A 26,982-nucleotide genomic window follows, 5' to 3' on the forward strand; every position below is an offset into this window, starting at 1 on the left:
AAAGACAATTAGAGCATTTTATTTTTTCTTGGGAGGGGGAGTTGGGTGCCAGTGTGCAGAGGTTAAATCTTTGTCTATGACACTGCTTTTCAGGATGAAACTAATGGAATAACATCAACTAAGCCTTGCTGCTTCTCAGGCCCTGAGGAATGGAGTGTACTAATTATGTACTCTGAAGCTATAGGTAATTCATGTGTTTCTTCCCCATCTTTATTAGTCTGTGGGCATTTAAAAAACGATCCTATCATATGTCACCTATACACAGGAGCAGAAGACAGTCTGCCTCTCTTCAACCTTGTTTGGGGTTTACTTTCAGATGTGAGGACTATTAAATTAGGTTCTGGAATACGTTTTCACTCTCTCGTCAGTTTTGTGAAGGCACTTCCCTCTTTCATCCACCTAAAAACAAATAAAGTCAAACCAAACCCCAACCTTGACAAAACACTAATACTCACTACATGTTTGTCAATTTTTTGAAAAGTGCTTCAACCTTTAGTGTGTAAAACTGCAAAGTCTACTAATCTCAAGCCCATTTGAAAGGGTCAAACATCTGAAAGAATAAGACATTCCAGAGATAACCAACTAGAGAAATGTATCTCCAAAACAGTGAAATAACACATTTTCTCGGTACATGTTGTCCTTATGGCACTCTGTTGTGGGTTTTTGATGATCCAAAGCTTGTCTCTTGGAAAGGATATACCTGCGATCTTGAATGAGCAAACCTATTACATATGCATGCAGAAAACTCCATAACAACTTAAAACTTTTGGGTGAAGTTAAGGTTGAAAAGTGACAAAATATCTCTCTATATCTCTATCTCTCTGTATGTATCTCCTGGAATCACAATTGCAGTGAAACTTTTTTCCTAATGGATGTCATTTGGAAAAGCCATCCTATTTTTAATGTTCTAAAATTTGTAGAAGGGGATATGTCTAGTAACCAGAGTCTGAAACCTTAAAATGAGGGTAGAGTTTTCCTGTCAACTGCATACTGGATAGCTTCCCTGCATGTCATCACTCTAACATGGACACAGAAACATGAGTTTGCAGTTGAATCATTCTACATTTAATCACATATGTGCACACGTAGAAGACGGTTATCACTCATCATTTCTCCTTGATGTTAAACATGTGTTGGGAATTTTGGAACTCTGACTTCTCCAGGTCATATTTGTGACTTTGTTCTTACACATGCAGTTTAGAAACCTACAAGGTGGTAACTAGGTTATTCTTCCTCTGTCCCGTTTTTTTTGTTGTTGTTGTTGTTGTTTTTGTTTTTTTTGTTTTTGCTGTTAATAACTCTGTCCTTCCTTTCCTCTCCCTCACTGACTTCCCCCTCCCCAGCATTCTGTCAAGCAATAGGCTGTAAAATAGTTATCCAGACCAGCAGCCAGGCAAGTGCCGTTTGAGAGTAATTTCTGCCCCAAGCATTTAGCCCAGGGCAAAGCAAGCGTGCTCTCTAACTGATCAACCTGGATATTTCATTATTCATTAATTTACTGTTTAACCAAATCCCACTCATTATCAGAGGCAACGCTTGGCAGAGCCCAGCGAACAGTAGCAGTTGGTGTCAGGCGTGGAGAATTGGCCCATTTGATCCTGGGCTGTTTTATTATTCAACACCACTGACTGAGAAAAAGGTCCATGAATAATAAAGAGCCAAAGCGTGTTTGAACTGAGAAGCATGACACAGCCTTACAAAACAGCAGTTAGAAAATTAAAGGCAAGGTGGCCCAGACTTTGCATTTTTTATCTTGGCTGTGGGCGCAGACATTTATATCCCTACATTGTTTTCAATGATTTTTTTTTTTCAAGTCTTTAAGACAGAGACATTTGTTTCAGTTGCACCCTTTCAAAACAGGCCATTGAAGAACTCAGGAGCAAACTTACACAGCAAGAAACAAACATGCCTCCAGATGGGAACTTGAAAATGTAATTTCTAACCTTATAATCAGTTAGGTCCTTTGTGGCCCTTCTCAGCTATAGGGAAGATTTGGGTGATTTTGATTCTCCTTTGGACTTGCCATCATCCATACCCTGGGTTGTTTTAATAATATAATTCATCATGCCAATCAAACACATGTTATATTCCTTTTCTATCCAGCTGATTCCTTGACAAGTCTTTGGGTCGGTAAGCACCTGGCCACACAGGGCATATAGCAAGGGGTTTATGGGGCCCTATAGGTAATATTTAAGGTCTCATTAATACGAAAGAAGGGCTTATGAAATATATATGGATGGAGGGAGTAGAAGCACATTTTCTGAATCTACACAGGCAACAGTGGTCATGAGTTCTCAGGCTCTGGTTAGGTCTGTAAGTGTACAGTTGAATTGAATACACTTGTTGGATCTATTAGTGGCAGGCCTGAAAGTATGGTGTCTCTAGGACTGATCTGTTCTGTCATTTATTCTAGTCATGCAACTTTTTAATCCATTGCTTTGTAGTCCTTGAATAAGTAAGATGGAACTTAAAACTGTAATGATAACAGTACCCTTTTAATGTTTCCTTCTACTGCCTAGTAACATGTTATCCACACACAGCCTTACTTAGGCAGAAAAAATAGAGTGCAGGAGCTATGGCTCTTTTATTTAGATAAGCAATAGCTGTGTAAGAAAAAGTTTCTGACTACCAACAAAGTCCACATGGGCTACCTATACCCATCAAAAGTAATATATAGCTGGGCATGGTGACACACACTTGTAATCCTAGCTACTCTGGATTCTGGAGGCTGAGGCAGGAGGGATGCTTGAGCCCAAGACTGCAGGACCAGCCTGGGCAATGTAGTAATACCCCTGTCTGAAAAAAAAAAAAAAAAAGATAATATATATAATCTTCATAACTCAGCCAGGTAGAATGGCCAGGGTGCTAAATACTTAGAATGAGATGTAAAACTCCTGTTCAAAGGTGGTAATGGTGAAACCAAATTTCAAGTGATTTTTAATATTGGCATCTGTAAACCAATGCCGAAAACACTAGAGGGATGTTAACTTTTTTACCTCAGGACATTCACTTGCTTGCTAATATGGTTTGGCTGTGTCCCCACCCAAATCTCACCTTGAATTATAACAATCCACACATGTCAAGGGCAGGGCCAGGTAGAGAAAATTGAATCATGGGGGCAGTTTTCCCCATACTGTTCTGGTTCTGGTGGTAGTGAATAAGTCTCACAAGATCTGATGATCTTATAAATGGGAATCCCCCTGCACAAGCTCTCTTGCCTGTGTCATGTAAGACATGCCTTTGCTTCTCCTTTGCCTTCTGCCATGATTGTGAGGTCTCCCCAGCCATGCTGAACTGAATCCGTTATACCTCTTTCCTTTATAAATTACCCAGTCTTGGGTATGTCTTTATTAGCAGTTTGAGAACAGACTAATACACTTGCCTTGGATGCATTTGGAAACTGTTGTTAATAAGTTGAATTTAAAATAGGATGCAACATTAGCTTGGAAAGAGTTCTTTTAACATCATAAGATGTTAAAGAATGGCTTGTCCAACCTCAGGCATGTAACTCTCGACAGAACTGCAAATATAACTTTGGTTTCAAAGTGCTCTTTCCTCTACAATAGATGTTAGAGCTTAGGTTTCTATTTTAGATATTGGTGTCAATTTTTTTCTACATATCTTTCTATGGCTTTGAAGGAGGAGAGCTTAAAAAAATTCTGATCCAATTGGACTGGAGTACAATATTTTTAAACTTATAACTTTTTACTTTTATTTTTTATTTTTAAAATTTCAATTTTTATTTTAGATTATGAGTTACATGCACAGGTTTTTTACATGGGTATATTGCAAGATGCTGAGGTTTGGGGTATGACTGAACCCATCATCCAGGTAGTAAGCATAGTTCCCAGTAGGTAGTTTTTCAACCTTTACCTCCCCACTCCATTTTATTTATTTATTTATTTATTTGATTTGCAGTGTCACTCTGTCACCCAGGCTAGAGTGCAGTGGTGTGATCTCAGCTCACTGCAACCTCTGTCTCCTTGGTTCAAGCAATTCCACTGCTTGAGCCTCCCGAGTAGTGGAGATTATAGGCGCCCTCCTCCATGCTTGGCTAATTTTTGTATTTTTAGTAGAGGCAGGCTTCCATATGTTGGCTAGGCTGGTCTCAAACTCCTGACCTCAAGTGATCCACCTTATACTCATCAAAAGTAACATATAGCCGGGAGCCACTGTGCCTGGCCTTCCCTGCCTCCCCCGTCTTCTTGTCCTCAGTGTTTATTGTTCTCATGTTTATGTAAATGTATACCCAATGTTTAGCTCTCACTTGTGAGAATATGAAGTATATTTGGTTTTCTGTTTCTGTATTAATTCAATTGAATAATGGCCTCCAGGTGCATCCATGTTGATGCAAAGGACATGATTTTGTTCCTTTTTATGGCGGCATAGTATTCCACAGTGTATATGTACCACATTTTCTTTATTCAATTCACTGTTGATGGGCATCTAGGTTGATTCCATGTCTTTGCTATTGTGACTAATGCTTCAATGAACATACAGGGGCATGTGTATTTTTCATAGAATGATTTATTTTTCTTTTGGGTACATATATCCAGTAATGAGATTGCTTGGTCAAATGGTAGTTCTGTTTTTAGTTCTTTTTTGTAGTTGTCCCAGATTTATTGAAAATAATACAGCATTGCAGAAAAGATTCAAACAGGTCCCCGAGGCATTTTGAAATTCATCCCAACTGTAGGCTGAGTGACCTGCAGGTTAGACAGACCGCCAAAGTCCAACAGCTTCAGCATTTCTTTAGTGTCAGGATCTACTTCAATGATCTCCTGATCCAGGGCTGAGATCTCAGGAACATAATTGTCTCTCCTTTCTCTCACCTCCTCCTGCAGCTTGATGGAGATACCTCTTACTGGGCCTCTCTGAATCTGCTTCATCAGATGGGTGACATAACCTGCTGTCTTGTTGTGGAGCTTCTTGCTGGGGATAATGGCAATTTCCTTGCACATGTGCTTGTTCGTGTGGAAGTCGTTGCCCAGGTGCATGTAGTACTTTTCTATGATGACCCAGGCAGCCTTCTTCATGGTTTTGGTGCAAACGTGGCCCATGTTGGTGAGTCCTTGGTAAAAGAGGTAGTTCTTTGAGAAATCTCCAAACTGCTTTCCACAGAGGCTGAACTAATTTAAATTCTCACCAACAGTGTATAAGTGTTTCCTTTTCTCCATGGCCTCACCAACATCTGTTATTGTTTGACTTTTTCATAACAGCCATTCTGACTGGTATGAGATGATATCTCATCTTGGTTTTGATTTGCGTGTCCCTGATGATTAGTGCTTTCGAGCATTTTTTTCATATGTTCATTGACTGCTTGTATGTCTTCTTTGAGAAGTGTCTGTTCATGTCCTTTGCTCACTTTTTAATGAGGTTATCTGTTTTTTGCTTATTAAATTGTTTAAGTTCCTCATAGATTCTGAATATTGGAACTTTGTTGGGTATTTGTGAATATTTTATCCCATTCTGTAGATTGTCTATTTACTCCTGAGTAATTATTTTTAAAAACAGATCCTTTAAAATGGATACTCTTTTGGTGCACAATTTTTGGCATTACTTGCAAGAAGAGGGAAAAATTTTTCCTCCAACTTCGTTGGTATTGGAAAGTCAGAGTAATAAGAAAAAGAACCCTGTTGTTTCCCTTCTCAATATGGGGTCCAAGTCATTCGCCTATTATTATAAATAAAAGTGACTGTAAATTATTATAACTAAGTATGAACATGATTGAAACTTATGACAGATAAAGATAATGCTTTGACTTCTCAAGTCATACTAGCCCTGATTAAATCCACATCCTTGGGTTTGCCCACATGTGAAGAACTCTTGAAGTGAAGAAGATTAGATAAATATCAAACATTCATCCACTTGAGAATCACAAGGTCCTTGTTCTCCTTTTGTTTTCCTAACCTTGCTCTAGGTTGAATTGAATCTTTATCAATTCAGTGTCTTGAATTGATCCAGATATTGAATCTTTTTCCGAAGTGAGATGTGGTCTAGGACTTTTAAGATTCTTGGGTACCACTTTAAGTCTTTGGGATTTAGAACTTCAAAGAGTTGGGAAGAGCAGTGCATGGGAGGAACTCGTCTTCAAACAGATTATGAAGGTTCTCCTAGAAGATCCTCTCTTCTAGGAGAAGATCTGTTGAAAATTTGGAAGGAGAAAAATTTGGCATTTTTTCTGGACTTCATGAATCATAAAGACAAATAGACTTAGTATAAATATTACTTCACCTGAGAAAATGTCCTTTCCTAACTCCTCTACCTGTTATAATTACTCCTTTTTAACTTCTCTGTCAACTATTCTATTGCTGGCTGCACATTAGAATCACCTAATTTTTTAAAAAAAATACTAGTGCCTGGCTGGGTGTGGTGTCTCACACCTGTAATCCCAACACTTTGGGAAGCCGAGGCAGGCAGATCACGAGGTCAGAAGATCAAGAACATCCTGGCTCACATGGTGAAACCCCGTCTCTACTAAAAATACAAAAAATTAGCTAGGTGTAGTGGCGGGCGCCTGTAGACCCAGCTACTTGGGAGGCTGAGGCAGGAGAATGGCGTGAACCCGGGAGGTGGAGTTTGCAGTGAGCTGAAATCGCGCCACTGCACTCCAGCCTGGGTGACAGAGCGAGACTTCATCTCAAAAAAAAAAAAAAAAAAATACTAGTATCCTAGTGCCCAAGCCCCATCCTTTGTTTTAATTGATCTGGAACACTGATAGTGCTTCAAAAAATCCCTAGATGATTTTAATGTGCAACAGGCATAGCAAAACAGTGCTGTATGTTCCCAGAGCACTTTATTTCATAACTTGACACTTACTCTTTTGTCCCATAGTTCTATAAAATTCTGTCTCCCTGGTCACTTCATATGATAAACTGAGTATAAAGACCACATCTTAGTCAACTTACATAAGACATAACCTCTAGGAGTTGCTTGCTCATTAAGTGAGTTCTCCTCCTCCTCTTCCTCCTCCTCCCTCCCAACCTCCTCCTCCTCCCCCCCCGACCTCATCCTCCTCCTCTCCTTCTCCTTCTTCTTGTGATGGAGTCTCACTCTGTCGTCCAGGCTGGAGTGCAGTGGCATGATCTTGGCTCACTGCAACCTCCACCTCCCAGGTTCAAGCAATCCTCCTGCCTCAGCGCCCCCTAGTATCTGGGATTACAGGCACATGTCACCATTCCCAGCTAATTTTTGTATTTTCAGTAGACACGGGGCTTCGCCATGTTCTCCAGGCTGGTCTTGAACTCCTGACCTCAGGTGATCCACCTGCCTCGGCCTCCCAAAGTGCTGAGATTACGGGCGTGAGTCACTGCGCCCGGCCTAAATAAGTTCTTCTTTTTAAAAATCCCCAACACATTCTACTGAACAATCACCAAGTTCTACAATCTGGGGCTACATCAGAAAATAAGACAGACCTAGTCCTTTACCTTATGAAATTTACAGTTATTTTGTCCTTGAGGGCACATATATTGTCCTTGCATTTGCAAATCTATCTAGAGTTTGCTAATAGCTCACCAAGAGGCATCACAGTAGAACAAATAATTGTTAAGTGTGTGCTAGCCACTGTGCTAGGTGTTGGCTACAAGAGGGCAGATGAACCAAGCTACAGAGGTCTTGATTTGGACATACTGTTTTATCGGTCCTTAGGACTGACCCATTCTGTGTTTTCTAAAACTTGTGTGTTTGTGAGATTTTCATTTAAACTCCACTTACTTGACACATTAAATCGCAAAGATTTTTAAAATCTAAAATATTCCTACAAATTGCTAAAAAAAATCTTATGGTTTCAATGCCTGCCCCTGCACTGTAAATGGTAAATAGAATGAATAGATGTTTGTAGATTGCTTCAATTTCCATTTTACCCCAAGTGGGACACAGTACACTTTTTGGTAATAATGAACATAAAATATATATCTGGTTATTTCAATATGATATATGTCATCTTCATTTCCTTCTAAATCAAAGATAAGTATCCATTGCAGAGAAAATAATGAGAACATATTTGCCTTTCACTTTATGAAGTACTTTCATTACTTTAAATAACATCATCTGATCCTTGCACCAAGTCTGAGATGTAGGGTGGTTACCATAGCACTTCTCTTGATTTTACAGGTGAGGAAACCTAGGCTCAAGTTGACACTCAAGCTCACCTTGCAAGATAGTGGCAGAGCTGATAAGGTCAGTGCTCTTTCTGTCATCCTATACTGCTATAAATATAAGTATGCATCCACAGGCATCACATAAATATGCAAATACCAAATTTCGCTAAAATACTTGAAACGCAAAAGCAAAAAATCTAGTATATTAATGTATTATGGCATAATATATGTTTTAGCAGCTTATTAATTTGCATTAGCTAGAGAAAGATGTGCTTCTCACATTTGTGGGAAATTTGAACTATGGAATATTTTTAAAAGGATGAAGATTTATCTCTTTAAAGTATATGAAAGAAGTGGACCTGCAATAACTAAAGATTCCTTTTAGAGGTCCTTAGAGTGCCTACTTTGGTTAATACTTAAGAATGCTTTGCAATTATACTCTCAATTATCTGTGTGTAAATGGGTGTTCCTGAAGTACTTGAGGATGGTAACAACAGTGTATTCTCTTAAACAGTCTACATATGCTCCCTATAAACTTTATTTACACTACAGATTTGTTCAGCAAGTCTTTTGTCCATTGATATGGTAAAGGAAAACTTCTGCTTAGCCAGACTTTCAGTAGATCAGAAATTCCAATTTAAGTGAGTCTGAATTAATGAGGTTTTACTTCATTTGCAATTTAATAGGTGTTACCCCATATATCTATCTTTACATACATGTATAACTTTATTAATATATATGTTTTTATACATTTTAACAGTACTCTGCAGAGCTACTGACTTGATTTATCAATGAACCTAAGACATTTCAAATTATTTTATAGCTTCTTAGCATAGATTTGCCTTAGTCCATCTGTAGCTGTGGAGGAAAAATTCTGTTTCCTTAAGTCCTTTTATGAGGGTGCCAAAAGGTATAAAAATATGAAGCCATTTAATAGCCAGGCTCTTTCAAACTACCAAGCACACACAGTGTGCGTGCTAAGTTTAATCACAGTGATGGATTTACATGTAATGTCTCAATTCCAGACTCCCTCATTAGTGCAGTCAATCTTGAAGTTCTCCCCGGTGAGAAGGGTGAAGGTGACTTCAACACCCCTGAGAGGACGGCTGGATATTGACAAGACCCAGAAAAAGACAGTGGGAAAAATCTCTACCATATGAGGCTATAATCCTAGCTGTGGTCAATGTGTTGAAAGCTTTATATTTCCTGACCACAGGATCTTTCTATAAAATGATCAGGGAGGAGGGATATTCCTAGGATTAGCCAGCTGGCTATTCTTATATGCTTATTAAAATTTCTGGAAGAAATGGTGGGGCCTTTAAACCCTTTTACAATAAAATGACTATATCTGTTTGAGAAATCATAAGCTTTTCCCTCCTCCAACTATTTCATGCAAGAGGGCAGAATAAAATATTTTCAAACTTAAAATTTGACAGTTGCAGCAAAGAAATGGGAATATAGAAAATGGTGGTAAAAACAGCAGTAGCAGCAGAAGCAAGGAGAGAATCCAGATGTCACCTTTGCAGGAAGTCTTTTTCTCCTCTAAGGACCCGCAGGTCAGGCTTTTAAATTTTGGACAAAACACAGTTTTATTCCATGCCATGCAGAGTGTGGAGACAGCCTTGTCTTTTGGAGGCTGCATTTGGAACCCGCTGCCTCTTTGTATTCAACACCCACGTGTTATTCCTCTAGCTTGCTGAGTGAATCCCTGCACAATAGTGGCATTAAAGAAAGCAAAGCACTGGCAATGCATTTGGCCTCTTTGTTTAGGAGAAAAAAACCAAGCAACTTAACACTTAACATTCATCAGAAGACACTGGGTCATCAAGAACACTGTAGAAGTAGCATTAGAATTGGGTCCCTTTTACAAGAAATCCTCAGAGTGTTTAGTCAATAGTACCAGATGCAGGAATATTGTGTTTTATAGTCTTCTTTCTCCTCTTCCTTCTCCCCTGCCTCTTCTTTTCGATAGAGATTTAGTAAGTGGAGCCAAGATGCACACACACACACACACACACACACACTCTCTCTCTCTCTCTCCATGTGTGTGTGTCTCTGAATATATAGGTAGATCTCCATTTCCTTCTTCCTCTCCCTCTCCTTTAAATAATAGATCACTGAGTCAACCAGATCTTCATTTTCAGATGAGGACTCCCGGGATATACATAGAGGATATCCAGTGAACCTTCAGTATCTTGACATTTTATCATTCCATTTGAGACTGTGTATTTTCTTCTAATTAGTATTTTCAGAATTTGACTGGGGCCTTGAATGAACTTGAAGGAAAAGATTTTGTTGAAAAGTATAATTAAAACAATAATTAATATTTGTTTAGCTTTTGTACAGTTTATAGTATGCCTTCATATATTTTATCTAATTCCCCACAACAATTTATCTAATATATTATGAACTACTTAGAATTAGTTAAGCAGAGGGCTGTTGAGGAAAGTTAATAGGCTTGTTCAGCAATAAGCAACTAAAGAGATTTAACGTGACCTTCTGGAAGTCTTCTAGTTGCCATTGGACATCCTGCCACACCAGAGTCCTCCAAATCGTAATAGAAAATCAATTTGACTTATCAATTTAACTACAATAATTTAGGTGGATCATGAAAGAATGAATTAGCATATTTTGAAGGGTTGTGTATATCTGAATTAGCATATTTTTAAAGGGATGTGTATAAGGGACCCAATTCTAATGCTACTTCTACAGTGTTCCTGATGACCCAGTATCTTCTGATGAATGTTAAGTGTGTTTCCAACCCTCTAGTTTCTGGGGGTGGGGTGTATATATACAAATCAGGAGTGGTAGTGCAGGAAGAGAGGGCACTGAGTTTTAGAAAGATCTCTGTTTTCTGGCATTTAATCATCAGGATTTAAGAGCATAAAAAGACAAAGAATATGTTAAATGATTCTCCAAAGGGGGAATGAGGAAGGGAATATAAGGATGGAAAAGAAAGCAAGATAGGACAGAATGGAGAAATAAAGGAAAGAACAGATTAACAAGTGAGAAAGTAAGTGAAACAGCTGGTAATACCACTGTTCTTTCTGACTCAAGGCTAATTTTGAGACCCTCAAAGATTATGTTAAAATTGACTCAGCCACATATTTAACATGAGTTTGAGACAAGAAAAGGCTTCCTTCACTCTAAATATTTCTTCTACCCGATTCTTGAATGCCAGAAATTCTCTTAACATGAGGCAAAGTTTTTCAGTTCTCTATTACAAATTAAAGATTTTTAAAGCACAAATCTACAGGTAAAACAGTACATTAGTATGAATGATTTTCTGTCAAAATATAAAGATTAATTTCAGCCTATTTTTTGTTCAGATATATGGGATGTATTCACAATAAAATATTCTTTGTGTTTTCAATAATGAGATGGAGTTACCACTACACAAAAAATGAATGGAGTTACTGGAGACTCTAAAGAGATATTTTACAATTTACACCTGGTTATATCCATGCAATTGCATATGGACAAACAGGTTATTTGTAGAGATGTCTTAGTAAATGTGATGTGTATAATAAGACAGTTTACTTTGAAGTAGCCTTTCTGACCTTCTCTCAAAGATATACATCTCAGATATATAGTCAGATGATGGATTTAGAGAGCAATTGTTTTTCTAAACAAAAGAGAAATTCCAAGCCCTAGAGAAAGATTCAGAAAACTTTGTCTTGCTGGTAAATATTTTTATAAGCCTGAGCAAATGATTCAATTAATTTCAACATAGTAAACTCTACTATATAGAGGGCAATGCACTAGCTTCTGTAGAGGATAACAAGGTGAAGAGACACAGCTTTCTAGATCCAAAAGAACATAAAGTTGAGCTAAGGAGGCAATGCTATTTCTTAAGTTGGATAAGTTGAAGAGAAATAAAAAAAAATGTATAATTTAAAGCTGAGTTGACTTTCCCTTCCCTTCTGTTTCCTTCTTTTCTCTTTACCTTCTATCCTTTCATCCATCCTTTTTTTTTTTTTTTATTTCCTCTTACATGTTTGTTTCCTTGAGTGCCAGCTTTGTTTTTGCTCAAAGCAAGTTAGCAAGTCTGGCATTCATCAGTTTAGCAGAGATAATCCTTAGTTCCTAGAAAGGCTGATTTTGTTGTCATTGTTGTTGTGAAATCATGAAAACAAAGGCCTAGCATTCCAGGTTTATACATGCCAATGTATCCAAGTAAAAGAGGGGAAAGGCATGAATCTTCATGTAAGAAGTACTAGGTAATTAGAGATAGGTGACTTTACTATAAATTCAATTACTAGCTACTTGTGGTTTTAAGGGACTGTATCTTAGTTTATTCATTTATAAAATGGAAATATCATTTTATACTTGCCTCCTAGAGTTGCTATGATGGTTAATATAATTAATATATGAAAAAGTGTTCCGTTTCAGTGCTACAAATGTTAGTTTACTAAAAGCCTGGATTTTTTCATTAACTAACATAGCACCTCACGTGAAATGAAAAATAAAAAGGAACCCTATTCTGTATTTTGTATGTGAAAGAAGAGGGACATAAATTGCTTTGTAAGGTTGCACATAAAACCAACAACAGGAAAGCAAATCACCTTTACGTGTTTTATTGTATTAGCTGGAGTGGGTTGAGTTTTGTCCTTCAAAATATATGTTTAAGTCCTAACCCTTGGCACCTGTGAAGGTGACCTGATTTTTTTTTTTAAGAGTCTTGCAGATATAATTAAGGTAAGGATCTTGAGATGAGATCATCTGGGATTAGGGTGGGCCCTAAACTCAGTGGTGGGTATCCTTAAAAGAAACAGAAAAGAAGATGCAAAGAGACCCAAAAAGAGAAGCCATGAGAAGACAGAGTGGAAATTAAACTGCTGTGTCTTCAAGCCAAGGAATGACAGAAATTGAGGAGAGTCACCAGAAGCTAGGAGAGAGCCATAGAATAGGTTCTCTCCCAGAACCTCCAAAAGGAATCACCCTACCAACATCTTATTTTCAGACTTCTGGATTTCAGAATGGTGAGAGACTAAATTTCTGTTGTTTTAAGCCACCCAAAAGATTCTAACGCAAACTAAGTTTCAGACCTACTACTTGAGCATTGAGGGAAACAAATTTACCAAACTAGAGCTCATTATTTCTACTTAATGTCTGGCAGGTTGTTTTATAGGAAACTCTCACCTTACCTGTAGGCATGATTGATACCAACTTAGCTTCAGATAATGCTAAGAAAACTTTCATTTCAATGTCCTTTCAAGGAAATTAGCTCTAGGAATCACATAAGTTTATTGATAGGGTAATAAATACATACTATGGGCAGTTTCTGGTTTAATTTGAGAATGTCCATCTAACAAAATATATTAGATTTAGACCAAAATGTGTTACTTTTCATTTACTCTCTAAACCAGAACTTGTTGGAAGTAAGAATATTCTTTTCAGATTTAACTAATTTATCATTAATAAGCTGTGTTCTTAAGTATATGGTCCTGCCAAATGCTACATTAGAAAAAGTTTCCTATGACTTGAAACCATTATCAGGATATTCATCTTTTACAACTTTAAGATGCACGTTAGCACAGTAAATGCTCTGAGAAATCTTGCAATAAGAAAACTATTTATCCCTGTTTAAGAATTACTGAAATTTCTTTGAAAATAGAAGGCTGTTTTCCTTCTCTCATATTATATCAATGGATAATACACAAAATAAGTGATCTCCAGAAAACTGTTTTTTAAAAATATATATTATTAGAATTTTGTCTGGTTAAAAGAGACTGTTAAAGAAGACAGCTTGAGGGGTTCACATTGGACAAATCTGGGACAATTTGCCATCAAAATGAGTAAGGATAGTAATGGGTTATAACCCATGGAAAATACAAAAATTGATAATTCCATACTAACAATCAATTAATTGATAATTAAGCAGAAGGAAAAGAGAAGAAAGCTCTTCCTGGTTGTAGGGTGCCAAGTAATAAATGTAGAGGGAATGATAAGAATTTTTAAAAATCATCATTTTGCAACCATCATTGTAAAAATTGATTTGGACGAGAGTCATCAATAGATCCTAAAACTAATAAGTACAATTTGATGGATGTCAAGTTATTTATATAATTTCAAGGCATGTCCCCAACTGATTACTTATTAATTGTAAGAGAAAAAATCTTATCAGTAGAAAACATTGGCTACCACTGTTTCAACAAGTACCATGTGCCTCCTCATGTGATACCCGGAGAAGAAGCCACATACTTTGACACTCTGCTGTTTGAAACTTGGAAAAAAATGCGTAACTTGAATTTTATCACAAAGAAACATCAGGTAAACCTAAATTAAGGGACAGTGTAAAAAACAAGTGGCTTTCACTCTTCAAAAATATCAATGCCGTGATAGAGACTGGCCAAGGAACTCTTTCTTTCAGATTTTAAAAGACTTGAAACTAAATGCAATTTATAATCCCAGAATAGAAGCTGGATCCAAGAAAAAATTGCTGTAAGGATTTATTGGAGAAATTGATGAAATTTAAATATAATCAGTATATTAGAAAATAATGTTGCACAAGTGTTTTCTAGTTTTGATAATTGTACCTTGATAAAGTGACATGATATGTGCAACTTAATCTTTTTTAAAATTATTATTATTTTTGAGACTGGATCTCATTCTGTTGCCCAGGCTGGAGTACAGTGGTATGATCATAGCTCACTGCAGTCTCGATCTCCAAGGCTCAACCATCCTCCCACCTTAGCCTGCCAAGTGGCTGAGACTACAGACCTGCACTACCACGCCTGGCTAATTTTTCAAATTTTTAGTAGAGATGATGTCTCGCTATGTTGCCCAGGTTGGTCTTGAACTCCTGAGCTCAAGCAATTATCCTGCCTTGGCTTTTCAAATTTTTGGGGTTACAGGTGTGAACCACTGCACCTGGCAAAATTAATATTACTTTTGATTGACAAATCATAATCGTATGTATTTATAGGGTAAAATGTAATGCATATATATGTATATATATACACACACACACAGGGTAGAGCTTATTTTTAAATATTTTAGGAGAACATGAGAGAAGGAGAAAGAAAGGAAGGAAGGTAACAAGATGAGGTAAAATAGTGAATCTGTGTGAATATGGGAATGATTTCTTCCGAAATCACTTGTGTAAGTTTGATAATGTTTCTACATTAAAATGTTGTAAACAGTGGAAAAAGCATTGTTTTTTTCGGAGAGAATTTCCTGCTGCTAAAGAGAGGAAAATTGAATTGTGCATTTGGACTGTGTTTCTACAACTAATAACTTTTCATCCTCACTAGTGAATAAGAGTAACAGGCTTAGATGCTGTCATATTTATTTATATTAAATACAAAAAACTAGCAGTGTTGAGGGTTCAGATTGGTCAAACAACATAGCTCACACATTTGTAATATGTAATATTGTGTTCTCAGCATAAACATATAATGCAAGATACTCTACAATGGGCTAGGCCTAGGTCACATATCGTTTTGTTTAACATGCAAACAAACACAAAAATCTTGATTGAAAACCTAATTTGTGACCTTTTGGTAGAATTTTCTCTCTTCAAGAATGATCAAATGGAATTATTTGAAATATATATAAAGACACTTTATAAAGATACCAAAAATATTAAGAACAATTAAATGCTCATAATAGAATGAAATAGATGTACTTACTAAATCATGAAATTACACACAGCTGTAGACAAAACGAACTTTAAGTAATATTTGGGAACAGTGATATTATAGTTCTATGTTATTTCTTAATTTCTTCCCACCAAAGCCAGCAGCAGATGTGCCTAGAAAAACATCTCTGCTGTGGTTCAGGTCCAGACACTCAAGCTTTCTATTACCGCTGGAGTCCACATCAGTCCATACCCATGTGCCCATGTTGATGTGTTCCATCTTACAGTGGTCCATAGTGGCCTTGTCACACTGCTGTCATACTTATGTATGAATTACGTAGAATTCTTTGTCTCTCTGCCTGTGACAAGAGTTTAGCATTTGCAGTGCAAAATCCTTATCTACTGGTATCTGTTTACTGGTAAATAAAGCCTTATCTGCTGGCTTTAGCTATTTGCTTCCTATCTCCTACTACATGGATTCATGTTAATACTGGAAATGTGATTAGTCTCCCATTTGGTACTTGTTTGGTTATTCTATAGCTGCCTAGAAACACTTGCTTTTTCTTTCTCTCTTTTTTTTTTTTTTTTTTTTTTGCTTAGCTATGGAGAGACTTTGAAGATATTCCTGGATTTCGGGGGTGGGAAACAAAACAAATTTCAGGCTGAGCACTATTTTAAAAAGTGTCCCCCCCTACTACTCAGAAGTAATTTACTTTATTGTTACTTCCTGTGTTTTGCTATCAACAACCCCCCATGACATCAGCAGCTCTTGGTTAAAAGCTGCTCATGGATTCCTTGACAGGCTTTTGCTGTTTAATTGTTTCAGGCTCACTTAAATACGTCATATGCACATGCCTCCCAGTGATTTCATTGGGTTTTCCCATGAAAAAGGTCCTAGATCTAAACTAAAATCTTCAAAAACACACCTGTTTTAAAAAGTAGCAGGTTTAGAATTTAGCTAGAGGAAAAAATGTGAAAATGCACAGAACCCATGGGGCTGTCTTGAATTCTTTACTGTCAAGATTTCATCATAACATAGGACGCAGCTGGGTAGTACAGTGGGACTAGGAAATTTAGGATTGAGAAGGGAGAACATGGGGTTTTTTCTGCCTCTATATAAACGTTCTGATCCCTGTCTTATTCTCTGACAACTAAGGATTGTCCAATTGTCCAAGCCTCCACCAAAGAGTGATTTCTGCCGTATTTGAGTCAGTGCTGTAGCAGCATCGGTCAGAACATAGCCATTAGCAGGAACTGTCACAAATATGGGGGCAGCAACATGGTAAGAGAGAGTCTCCCTTCAGCAGCAGTAGTCCCTTGGGGTCTCCATAAACATAGCCTCCTATCAGGTTGGCTTACAGATTGCCATAGTGTTTACAGATTGTCCTGAAAGTGAAATGTCATGTGAGGGGGATCCTGGGGTGCAGCTCTTGAAATGAATTCAATATGAAAAATTAAAGTGATGTAAGATCTTAGTACAAGTCAAAAGCTATGCAGAATTGTAGATGAAAGGATGTTAGTACTGTAAATTATGTTATCACAGATGGGGAACATTTATATCAATCATTAGGGCTAGAGGATGAATTTATATAGGGTTAATTGATGAGCCACATTAAAAAAAAACTAATGTAGATAATAGATGAGTAGAGAATAGTACCCCTGATGTTTGGGCGTGCAACTGTCCTCTGGGTCATAGTAGGTAACAGTGAGGAAATTATTTTTAACTGTCTGTGTAAGAAAATGCTGAGTACCTTTTCCTCTAGACATCCCCGAACATCCTAAGTCATTACAGGTGCCAAAGCCGTGTACAGATTTTAAAGCAATGCTTACAGATTCCAGAGGAGAAGGCCTGTGTGGTCTGTTTTACTGCAAGCACAGTAAAAATTAGTGGGCCCTATTTATTCATTATTAATCTGGTGGCAGAGATGTATCTTAATTCCTGATGGGTTTTACATGCTGCTGCTATTATTTGTTGGGAAATTTTCCTTTTTCTTTCCTATTAAATCTTCATTCCAGGAGTTGTGTTTATTTGGCACTAAGTTAAAAGGAGAGGATGTTGTTAAAAGAAGGGACCACTTTACTGTTCCTTTTAACACAGCATCTCAGTACCTACTGCTACTAAAATGCAATTGATTCAGTCTCTGAAGTCTGTCATCAAAGGTTAATTCAGAAACTATTAGAATTTGCAGATGTAATTTTTTAATCTAAAAATATATATCAGGGTCAAATCATTGGAGTTTTGTACAACAAATTTCCATTCTGTAGATTTTGGTAATAGGGAATTTGCCATATTGTATTTTGATTTCATTATTTTTCAATGGTATTCATAGAGTACTTTAGACTTCCCATCCTAGAGGTATAAGGAATTTAGAAAAGAGACAAAACTTCTTCCAATAAAGAGTTCTGTCTACACTAATATGTGCAAATAAGAGCATTTCAAATTGGTGCAGCTGATGAGCAATGTCTGAAGTATTAGAAGATTGAAGTGTCCAGACATTGGCCAGAGTGTATCTGTCTGCTCTAAATTGAAGTATGGTACACAAACAGAAATTTAATAAAATCCAAAGAGATAATAAATAGTACATTCTCTTCCAGAAGAATAATAATTTAATTCCTAAGATTTTCCCTTTTCCCCAAAGAATTCAAGGAGCTAGTAATGTTAAGTTCATTTGAAGCATTTGTACACTTCATATTATATAGGCATCATTGAGTGAAAACTCCCTAAGATAATCCCGTTTCCTTTTAAACCCAGAACCCAAATAGACGTTTCTTTCTCATATGTACAAATATGTATTAGGACATGGTATCCTATGTGCCTTGTACCTAACTCCCTGTTCCTTTAAGGGACTCAAAAAGACCATCTGTGCTATTGACATATTTTGATTTCAGTTGAAGATTCAGATGTCCTAAGAATACTGGAGTTTAGACCTGGAACTATATTGAGGGTACCTGGAGAGTCAGGTCGATACTATAGTGAGCTGGCTTTCCCCTCTTGTTACAAGTATTCTGGAGGTGGGGGGCAATGGCTGCTCAATGTGCCCAGGACAACTCTGGATAGAGAACCATTTTATGACTCTCTAGAGTAAAAAGCTAATTTTTACTTAAGTTTGGGTACATCCAACATTGATTTGACTTTCGGCTCTTTTACTATTATTATTGTTTTCCAAAGAATTTCGATGGTAGTGCAAAGCAGTATAGATTGTGTTAACTCATAGTTTTTCTTTCATTCAACCATCTTCATTTTGGTTTTGCTTCTGGTTTGCCTGAAATAGACCCCCCAAATTGGGCTGCTCTGAAACTTGATGTAGGGGCTGCTGAACTCATGGGTACTCCAAAGACTTTTATGGCTCTGTTGTTTGCCCCTTCCTGTCTATCCTGATATTTAAACACTCAAGAATACTCAAATGTTCTTGAATATAAGGCTTTGTTTTTGTTGCCATCTAGGTAAGTCTTGTATAAGAATTCAATTTATTCCAACAGAAAAAGAATGCCTGTTACAGGTCAAGGGCTATGCATGAAAGTGAGGATCTGATAAAAGCAAGAGGGGCGTGCTGTAACTGATGAGAAAATCAGAGAAAAATAGAAAACAATGAAAACTAGATACCGTTATGGTCTGATAAGTAGTTCCATTTCCTTATTGTGAGAATTTTTGAGAGAGTATACACTAAGCCTTATGATTATCATATCAACTTTTCCTCCTCAGGAAAATGGGATCACAACATGTTATTTTATTTTTATTTATTTTGTAGAGAAAGGGTCTTGTTATGTTGCCTAGGCTTATCTCAAACTCCTGGCCTCAAGCAATCCTCCAGCCCTGGCCTCCTGAAGTGCTGGGATTACGGGCCACAACACATATATTTTGATGACATTACAGTTGTTTCAGTAGATATCTGAAAGAATAATGATATGTGATTAGTAGGTATAATTAAGCTCTTGAGAAAAATAAGGCACTATATTAAATTTCTAAGCTATGAAAACAATGGAATAGCATATTATAGATTATTTTTATCAATGTGAGAAGGACTCCAGATCTGTGTTCATGATACTTGGGTTCCAGTGCTGGCTCTACCACTAAGTAGCCACATGACCTTGAAATTAGTTAATTCTCTTAACCTCCTTGGGACTTGGTTTCTTTGCCTATAAAATGAGGGGGCTTTTGTAGACAGTTGAACTTTATAGACTCTGTCAGCTCTTTAACTCTATGCCTTTTGAAGGCATTTTGAGAAATAATAATCAATTAGTCTTCTATATTTTTTACAAAAATCTCCTGTTGGGGTATGTACCCAGGTGACAGCTGGGGGCTCTATTTAGTCAACTTATTAGTGAAAATATTCCTGAGTTTGTTCAGAAGATCTACAGATATGCTAATTGGCAGCTGCTCCATTCTTCTCAGGGAGCAATTCCAAGTGAAATATTTGGAATTGGATTTGAAATACTTTTTCCTTATTTCTGCCTGGGGGATTTATGTAAAAGAATAAAAAATTTACCCTAAGTCAGAAAATTCTCTGGTCTGATCCACCTCTTCTAGGACTTTATGAGCAGGAGGGAAGGTTATGGCAGTTTTTCATTTTCTATGAGAATGTCGGAGCTTGGAACAGTAATGGAGTCTGGAATTGCTCTTCATAAAAGTGTATGAAATTATCAGCAGAATGGGAGGGAAATGCAACAGGTGAGATCAGAGATATAAAAATAATTTTCCTATTACAAAGTACTTTTCTTTCTCCAAAAGGCATTCAGGGATAATCCTCCCTGATATCCATGATGGGTATTTATCTGGGTATTAATATATTTTATTGCAAATAACTTCATACTATATTATTATTGTAATAAACTCTCCTCTATCTGGAACTTTCCCAAGTGGTGTAACACCCTAAGCAAAGCTGCTTCTGTCAACAATGCAGGTGGCTGTGGAGTTCTTTAGAACTCCAGACCATGGATGAGGCATTCCATGAAACACGACATCCAAAGGCTAATAAAAATCATGAATTTTAAGTCTTGACTAAGTTTGCAAAGAAATGGGGATGAGGCAACTCAAGTATCCCAAGACAAGCCAACCACAGTGCCTCTAAGGAACTGGCATTCATATAACCCTAAGAATGTAAATTGAATAATAATTTTGTAGACTTTAAAGCCACAGCAGATGCCTGAGGTCAATATTAAATGCAGAAAAGAAGATACTGTGCTTAAAATTCAGGTATAGAAACTTGAACACTTTGTCAGATGTCCAAGGCTTTCTCTAAGTAGAAAAAAACATATTCTGTTGAGCACATGCATGATATATTATACATGCAGACATTCTAAGGGTTTATGAGTGGTGGTAGAGAGAGTAATTATGGACTACTGTTCACAGAAAAGGCAAGAGAAAGACGGAATTGCATTTTAATGTCACAAATAGTTCAAAGACAAGCCTGAGACATTTTTAGAAAGGGAAGAATTTGAGCAGGAAGGAAGATACAGAGCTGTCCCCAAAGAGACTTGCTCAGAGCAGAGAGCCCTCCAGATCATACTCTGGAGAATGGTCTTAGAGTTAGAAGGAGTCATTGAAGACCTGGAGCTTAAATTTCCTTTCTGCTGAATGTCTTTGTGGAAATACTGCTTCTTTTTTTCTGTGTTTGCTTTTTCTCTTTTTAAAGAAAAATATCAGTCCTGGCTATTCATTCCTTGTCAGAGTTTTTTTAATATATAATGCCCAACAAATTATTGGTATTCCACGGTTCTTAAGTCAAACCTATTTCAGTCAATTTCTATGTAATCAATTCCATTCCAAAACAAGGTCTACATTTCTAAATGCAAGCATCAATATTGGAACAAAAAAATTGCTCTTCTTGTTATTAAGCTAGTGAGATGCTTCCGTCAATTCTGGCATCCTTGTAGGGAAAACACATTACTTTTCCATTAATGAAAGCTGTGATGTAAATTAATAGCTTGGTAATTAGTTGTCTTGACTCATACAAAAAGGATGATGAGCAGCCTAGTGTTGTAAAAAGAACAGCAGCTTTGGAGTCAGGAAGGTCTGTCTATCTCTGCCACTTACTAGTTTGTTTGGTCTTGGGAAAGTTGCTTAAAATCTAAGCTTCAGTTTTCTCATCTAAAAAGTGCAGTTATAATATTTGCTTTATAGAAATGTTCCAAATGTTAAAGTGAGTAGGGAGTGTAAATCACTTAGCATAAAGCCTGGCAAATTACATAATTCAAATCAATATTAGTTTAGCAAATCCCGCCTGCTCCAATTCTGGGAGTTATTTTCCTCAGCTATCCTTGACTTAGACAGTGTATTGGCAATGCAGCTGTATTGGGCACTGAACTGTTGTGCTCCCATCTTGATGGGCAGGGCTCCTAACATCTCCAATCTTTTTTTTTTTTTTTCACCACCTGCTTCTTCCATTTCTCTTTCCTCAAGACAATGGATCTCTATCCTGAGAAGTTGTAAACTACTTCCACTCCATTTGTTGTGGAATGAAGAACCATGAACCATTCTTTCCAGATGGCCTTCAATTAGAGCTTCAGAAGGGTAACTTAGAACCCTTAGACTATACCCTTTCTCTATCTCTTTTTCTACTTTTTTTGCCCCTAAACTTTAATTTTACTGTCATATTCTCTATTGTCTAGATCACTTACTTAAATATTTTATTAGCTTTTTATATACTTTTGATATTAATAATTATAAAATATGAGACTATATATAAACTTTAATTTCTATGGAATTACATTAATACCAATGTTTTTCATAGTTATGCATCCTATTTCCTCCATTTAAACATGGCTCCTGGGTAGGGATTTGATTTAGTAATAGGTAGGAGATATACTATGTCACTGAGATTAGGGGTCTTCCAAACTAATGTCACTCATGATGAAACTTTTTTTTTAAAAAAACTTTGGTCAACAACCTAAAATAGCTGAAGACTGGAGGCCTTTGATGTAAATTTGACTGATGTAACTGTATTATAATATGATAATGCAGCAGTTTGACTATAGCACCAATGCTGTGTTGGAAATATAAGTATGATGACTTTTTGCTATGTATTTTAAAGGGGTAGCGACACCTTGTGACCCTGGACATCTCAGGCCTGGAAGGCCTGGCCACTTGTGGTGAGAGTTAGGGCTTTATCCAGTTGACTAGAGGGCCAGCTCTCTGGAACAGCCTGAGGCCACAACATGCTCCCAGGGTATGTTTGTTATACTCTGTAACCTGCTAACATTTTCTTAGCCTAGGTGCCCCCTAAAAGAAGAGGCTGAGACAAGGGTTTGATATGGTTATTTTGGGAAGAAAGTCCACAGAACAGGGGTGAAGGACTAGAAAAAGTGAAATAAAGAACAATTTAAAAGCAATCAAAATGTGCGTTATGGAACTGATCAATACTTTGCGAAATATAGATCAAGGAAAGAAATGTATATCCTTCAGCTTCCAAGCTTCAGAATTGGTTCAGAATTGCTCCTGGAACATTTTGCCTTATACTTCCAAGTGTGCTCATGCATCTGGCTGGCTTTGTGCTTCTGCAGCACCCCTTGTCGGAACAGGGTGTGGAAAGCAAATGGAATTTGGTGCAGTTGGAAAGAGCTCTTTCTGGATGCCTTGGAAACACCTGGAGAAAACAAAATGTCCCATAAGTGTAAGAAGTATTTAATACAGAAGTGCTCTTTTCCTTCAAGCCAGTCAAGGAAGGACCCAGTTTCCTTTGGGATCTGTCTGGAGTAGTGAAAAACCTAAACTTGGGACTTGACTCTGCAGTTAAAGTCCACAGCCATAGACTTTCATGTGCTATCTTAGTTGGGTTCCCCTGAAAGCAGAGCCTGCGATGAAAGTGTGGATGGAGGTAGTTTATTTGGGCATTTCCATCCCAGGGAGCCAGAGTTCAGGAGGAGGAGTTGATGTAAGGAATGAGGGAGAGAAAATTAAAAGATGTAAGAATGTGTGTTATTGATTACGCCACCCTGTGGGGACTGGGGCTTGGTCTTGCCTGGACTTTTGAGGAGCAGTATGTAATGTGTCTCTTTCATTGTCCCCCAGGCTTAGGGAAGTTAAATACATCTCCTTAGGTCACAGAGCTAATAAGTGGCAGAAGACAGATTTTTAATTCAGATCTGTGTGACTCTCAAAACCTTCTATTTAACTACTAAGCTGTAATGTTTGCCTACATGGCACATTTTTCTTATGATAATCTCATGTCTATTTAAAATCCCCCAGTCTAGAAGATAGAAGTCGGGTAAGAACAAAATTATCACACGTTCTTAGTGATCAGGCATAATCTGATGTCCAACTGACTGATTTTTAAAGATTATATCATTATGTCATTTAATTCTATGTCCATAAGACTATCACCAGAATTTGAGATGATAAAAAATAGATTTGCCGGGAGGCCGAGGCGGGCGGATCACGAGGTCAGGAGATCGAGACCATCCTGGCTAACACGGTGAAACCCCGTCTCTACTAAAAATACAAAAAATTAGCCGGGCGTGGTAGCAGGCGCCTGTAGTCCCAGCTACTCGGGAGGCTGAGGCAGGAGAATGGCGTGAACCCGGGAGGCGGAGCTTGCAGTGAGCCGAGATCGCGCCACTGCACTCCAGCCTGGGCGACAGAGCGAGACTCCATCTCAAAAAAAAAAAAAAAAAAAAAAAAAAAATAGATTTGCCTACCACTATTCCCAGAATAGTAGACAGGAAATTCAACAGTTAAAATGTCTTGAAGGAAAGTATTACATGTTACATACACTAACATTGTTTTCCTTTATTTGTTTATTTACATGGAAAATGTCCAGGGAATTTAATACTCATGGTATAGTATGGAGGAGTATATGAGATATCATACAACTTGGACAATTTTTTGTGATGACAATGAATAGAACAATTAAAACAATAATTTGATTACTCAATAATATTTTGATTCATCATAATATTAACGATATTTTTGAAATTGTCTAAGAGTGTGTTTGTGGCTTCATTGTTTATGTTGTAGGCAAGCTTAATTGTCTGTGGATGGCTTTTTGATGTTAAAGGGGCAGTTGTTTGTCTGTCTCTGCTTAGGACCCACCTAACCAAAATTGCAAAGGAGCAATGTTTGCCGTTAATGTCTTAAGGCTTCGTTTTGATCATGGTTTTCCCTTTCTCCACACTCTCAAATGGAAAGTAGATCTATTCTAGCAGGGGAGGCTTTGTGATCCATCATATATAGTTTGCTCTGAACTTAAATAGGTGTATTTGTATTTATTACCCCTTGCCACATTCCTTATGCTGCAACAACCCTAAATTATCTTCAGTAGCCTAAAAACAGTGTGGCTCTGATGTTGGCTCGATTCATGCGTCCCCCTTTTTCTGTAAGGCCCTCCTTCTTCCTCTTTGCTTGGCTATCTCCTCCTTATCTTTTGAGACTCAGCTCAGGGATAACTACTTCAAAAAGTCACCCTTGGTACTCTTGCCCTTTCCAGAGGTAGGAGACCCACTTTTCTGGTCCCATAATGTTCTGTGTAGATACCTATTATTATACTTATCACATTATTTCACAGCTATAGTTTTCATTACATAGTGATTTTCTTGACGGCAACAACTGTGTTCTCACATTTGTCAACTCAGGACCTAGTAAATAGAAGGCACTTTATATATGCCTGCTAAATTAAATATGAACTAAATTTAATATTTTAGGGGCAAGAATTCTTTCTCTAGCTCCTAAAACAATATCATAAAAAGGCTACTTCTTCTACTTGCCTCGGTGGAATATCAATATTTCCATTCTATAACTCTTGCACTCAGTGTTTATAACTTGATGAAGAGTTAAATTTGATCTACATAGTTTCATTTGATTAAAATAATTTTACATAATAGTGGGGGAGTTGAAATGAGTTGGAATGGAGTAGAAAATATGTTTCTGAATTTTAACTGACACAAGAAACCAATTTTCAAGCCAAATAATATCCTTTGGTTTTAGTGACATTTTGTGCCAATTCTGAGTCATTGCATAGCTAACTAGAAGCTTCGGAATATTTAAAAAATATGCATGCTGTATGGATGGTGGGATGTCCAGAAAGTTGTAACCTTGAAATTCTGTACTCACTGCTTCTTTCCCTGCTTTTTGCAATTCCTTCATATATGGGAAGATTACCATATATATGTAATCGTTTATATTTGTAAGTTTGAACCTAGTGCTTAGGCAACCTACATAATTCTAAATTTTAAAGACTGCATAAATACATGCTCATGGATATTAAGGGAATTTTCAACTCCCATTTCATACATAATCATGTCATGCATTCTAAAAGCACAGTGTTGGGGGAAAATCGCAAATCAAAGTCATTTATATCTAACGCCATTAGTGAGAAAACTTTAATATTAAAATGGTAAACATCAATTATTGCTATCACTGTGACAGCTTGGTAGAATGGACTTAAAAGATGGGGGAACCTAGACAGTTAAAATACATGTTTTGTTGCATTTTAATTATTGGAGCTCTATATGTTGAAAAAAACTGTTCAAACAAATATACAGGTATACATATGGTTTACTGAGTATTTGTACTGCCACTATTTTAGAAATATTTTCCTCTTTCTTCCTCCACTGTTATGTAGACTCTACTAATCTACATTCAAAACTTACTTAAGACTGCATTTCAAACATTTTTCTTTTCAAAAGGCTTCCATGATTTATACTAGCTTGCTCTAATAATTTTTTTTCCTATTTCTCAGCACTTATTTATCTAATTTATCCTGCATATTTTTCCAAACATATAATACTGTTTCACAATTTTATCTTTTATTCAATGATATTAACTGTGAGCGTTTGTGTCTGTGTGTGTTAGTATGGTAGGAGTTTCAAAAAGAAAAAATGTTTCTTTTCACTTACTGTGTATCAGTCAGGTTTCAACCAGAGAACCTGTAGGATGGGTGTGTGTGTGTGTGTGTGTGTGTGTGAAAAACAAGAATTGCTTTGCATTTTCAGAGCTGGGAAAACAAATTCAAAGTCTATAGGTCAAGCAGTCAGGAAAGGAAAATTATGAGCAGGATGAAACTCCACAGGTGAAATTTCTTTCTCTCTGTCTCTCAAGCCTCAGCCCTACTTGTAAAGCCTCCAACAGGTAATTCAGGACATTTTCCTTTCCTTCAACTCAATTGATGATGACATGCCCCCAAATACATCTGCAAAATATCTTTACGGTAACATTTAGATTAGTATTTGATTAAATAACTAGACTATGGTCTAGTTATTGTGGCATATCACAAATGCCATCAACTACATTTACACTCTGATGGAGAGTCAGGAGGGTTATAAGGTGTGCATTAATGAAGCCAGTGAGTAAAATGATAATCCAAAAAC

The 26,982-nt window shown here is 37.1% G+C and overlaps 2 protein-coding genes across 2 annotated transcripts in view; one reads left to right on the forward strand and one right to left on the reverse strand.

The window, feature by feature from the left end:
• Nucleotides 1-26,982, forward strand: part of TFAP2B (transcription factor AP-2 beta) — a 343,214-nt gene that overhangs the window by 34,895 nt on the left and 281,337 nt on the right. Inside the window, exons 8-9 of the mRNA XM_003833165.6 lie at nucleotides 94-184; nucleotides 8,113-8,178. The gene's annotated coding sequence lies outside the window, so the exon portion shown is untranslated. The remainder of the gene's footprint in view (nucleotides 1-93; nucleotides 185-8,112; nucleotides 8,179-26,982) is intronic.
• LOC100982750 (small ribosomal subunit protein eS17-like) lies at nucleotides 2,193-5,060 on the reverse strand. The gene has a single exon (XM_034963356.3). The coding sequence runs from the start codon at nucleotides 5,058-5,060 to the stop codon at nucleotides 4,653-4,655; it is 408 nt and encodes a 135-aa protein (XP_034819247.3). The 3' UTR covers nucleotides 2,193-4,652.

The sequence above is a fragment of the Pan paniscus genome, chromosome 5 (genome assembly GCF_029289425.2).
Source record: "Pan paniscus chromosome 5, NHGRI_mPanPan1-v2.0_pri, whole genome shotgun sequence".
Lineage (NCBI taxonomy): Eukaryota > Metazoa > Chordata > Mammalia > Primates > Hominidae > Pan > Pan paniscus.

Bases quoted from the DNA above. Each gene is read 5' to 3' on its own strand.
- LOC100982750 (XM_034963356.3), bottom strand. From the start codon at position 5,060: ATGGGCCACGTTTGCACCAAAACCATGAAGAAGGCTGCCTGGGTCATC.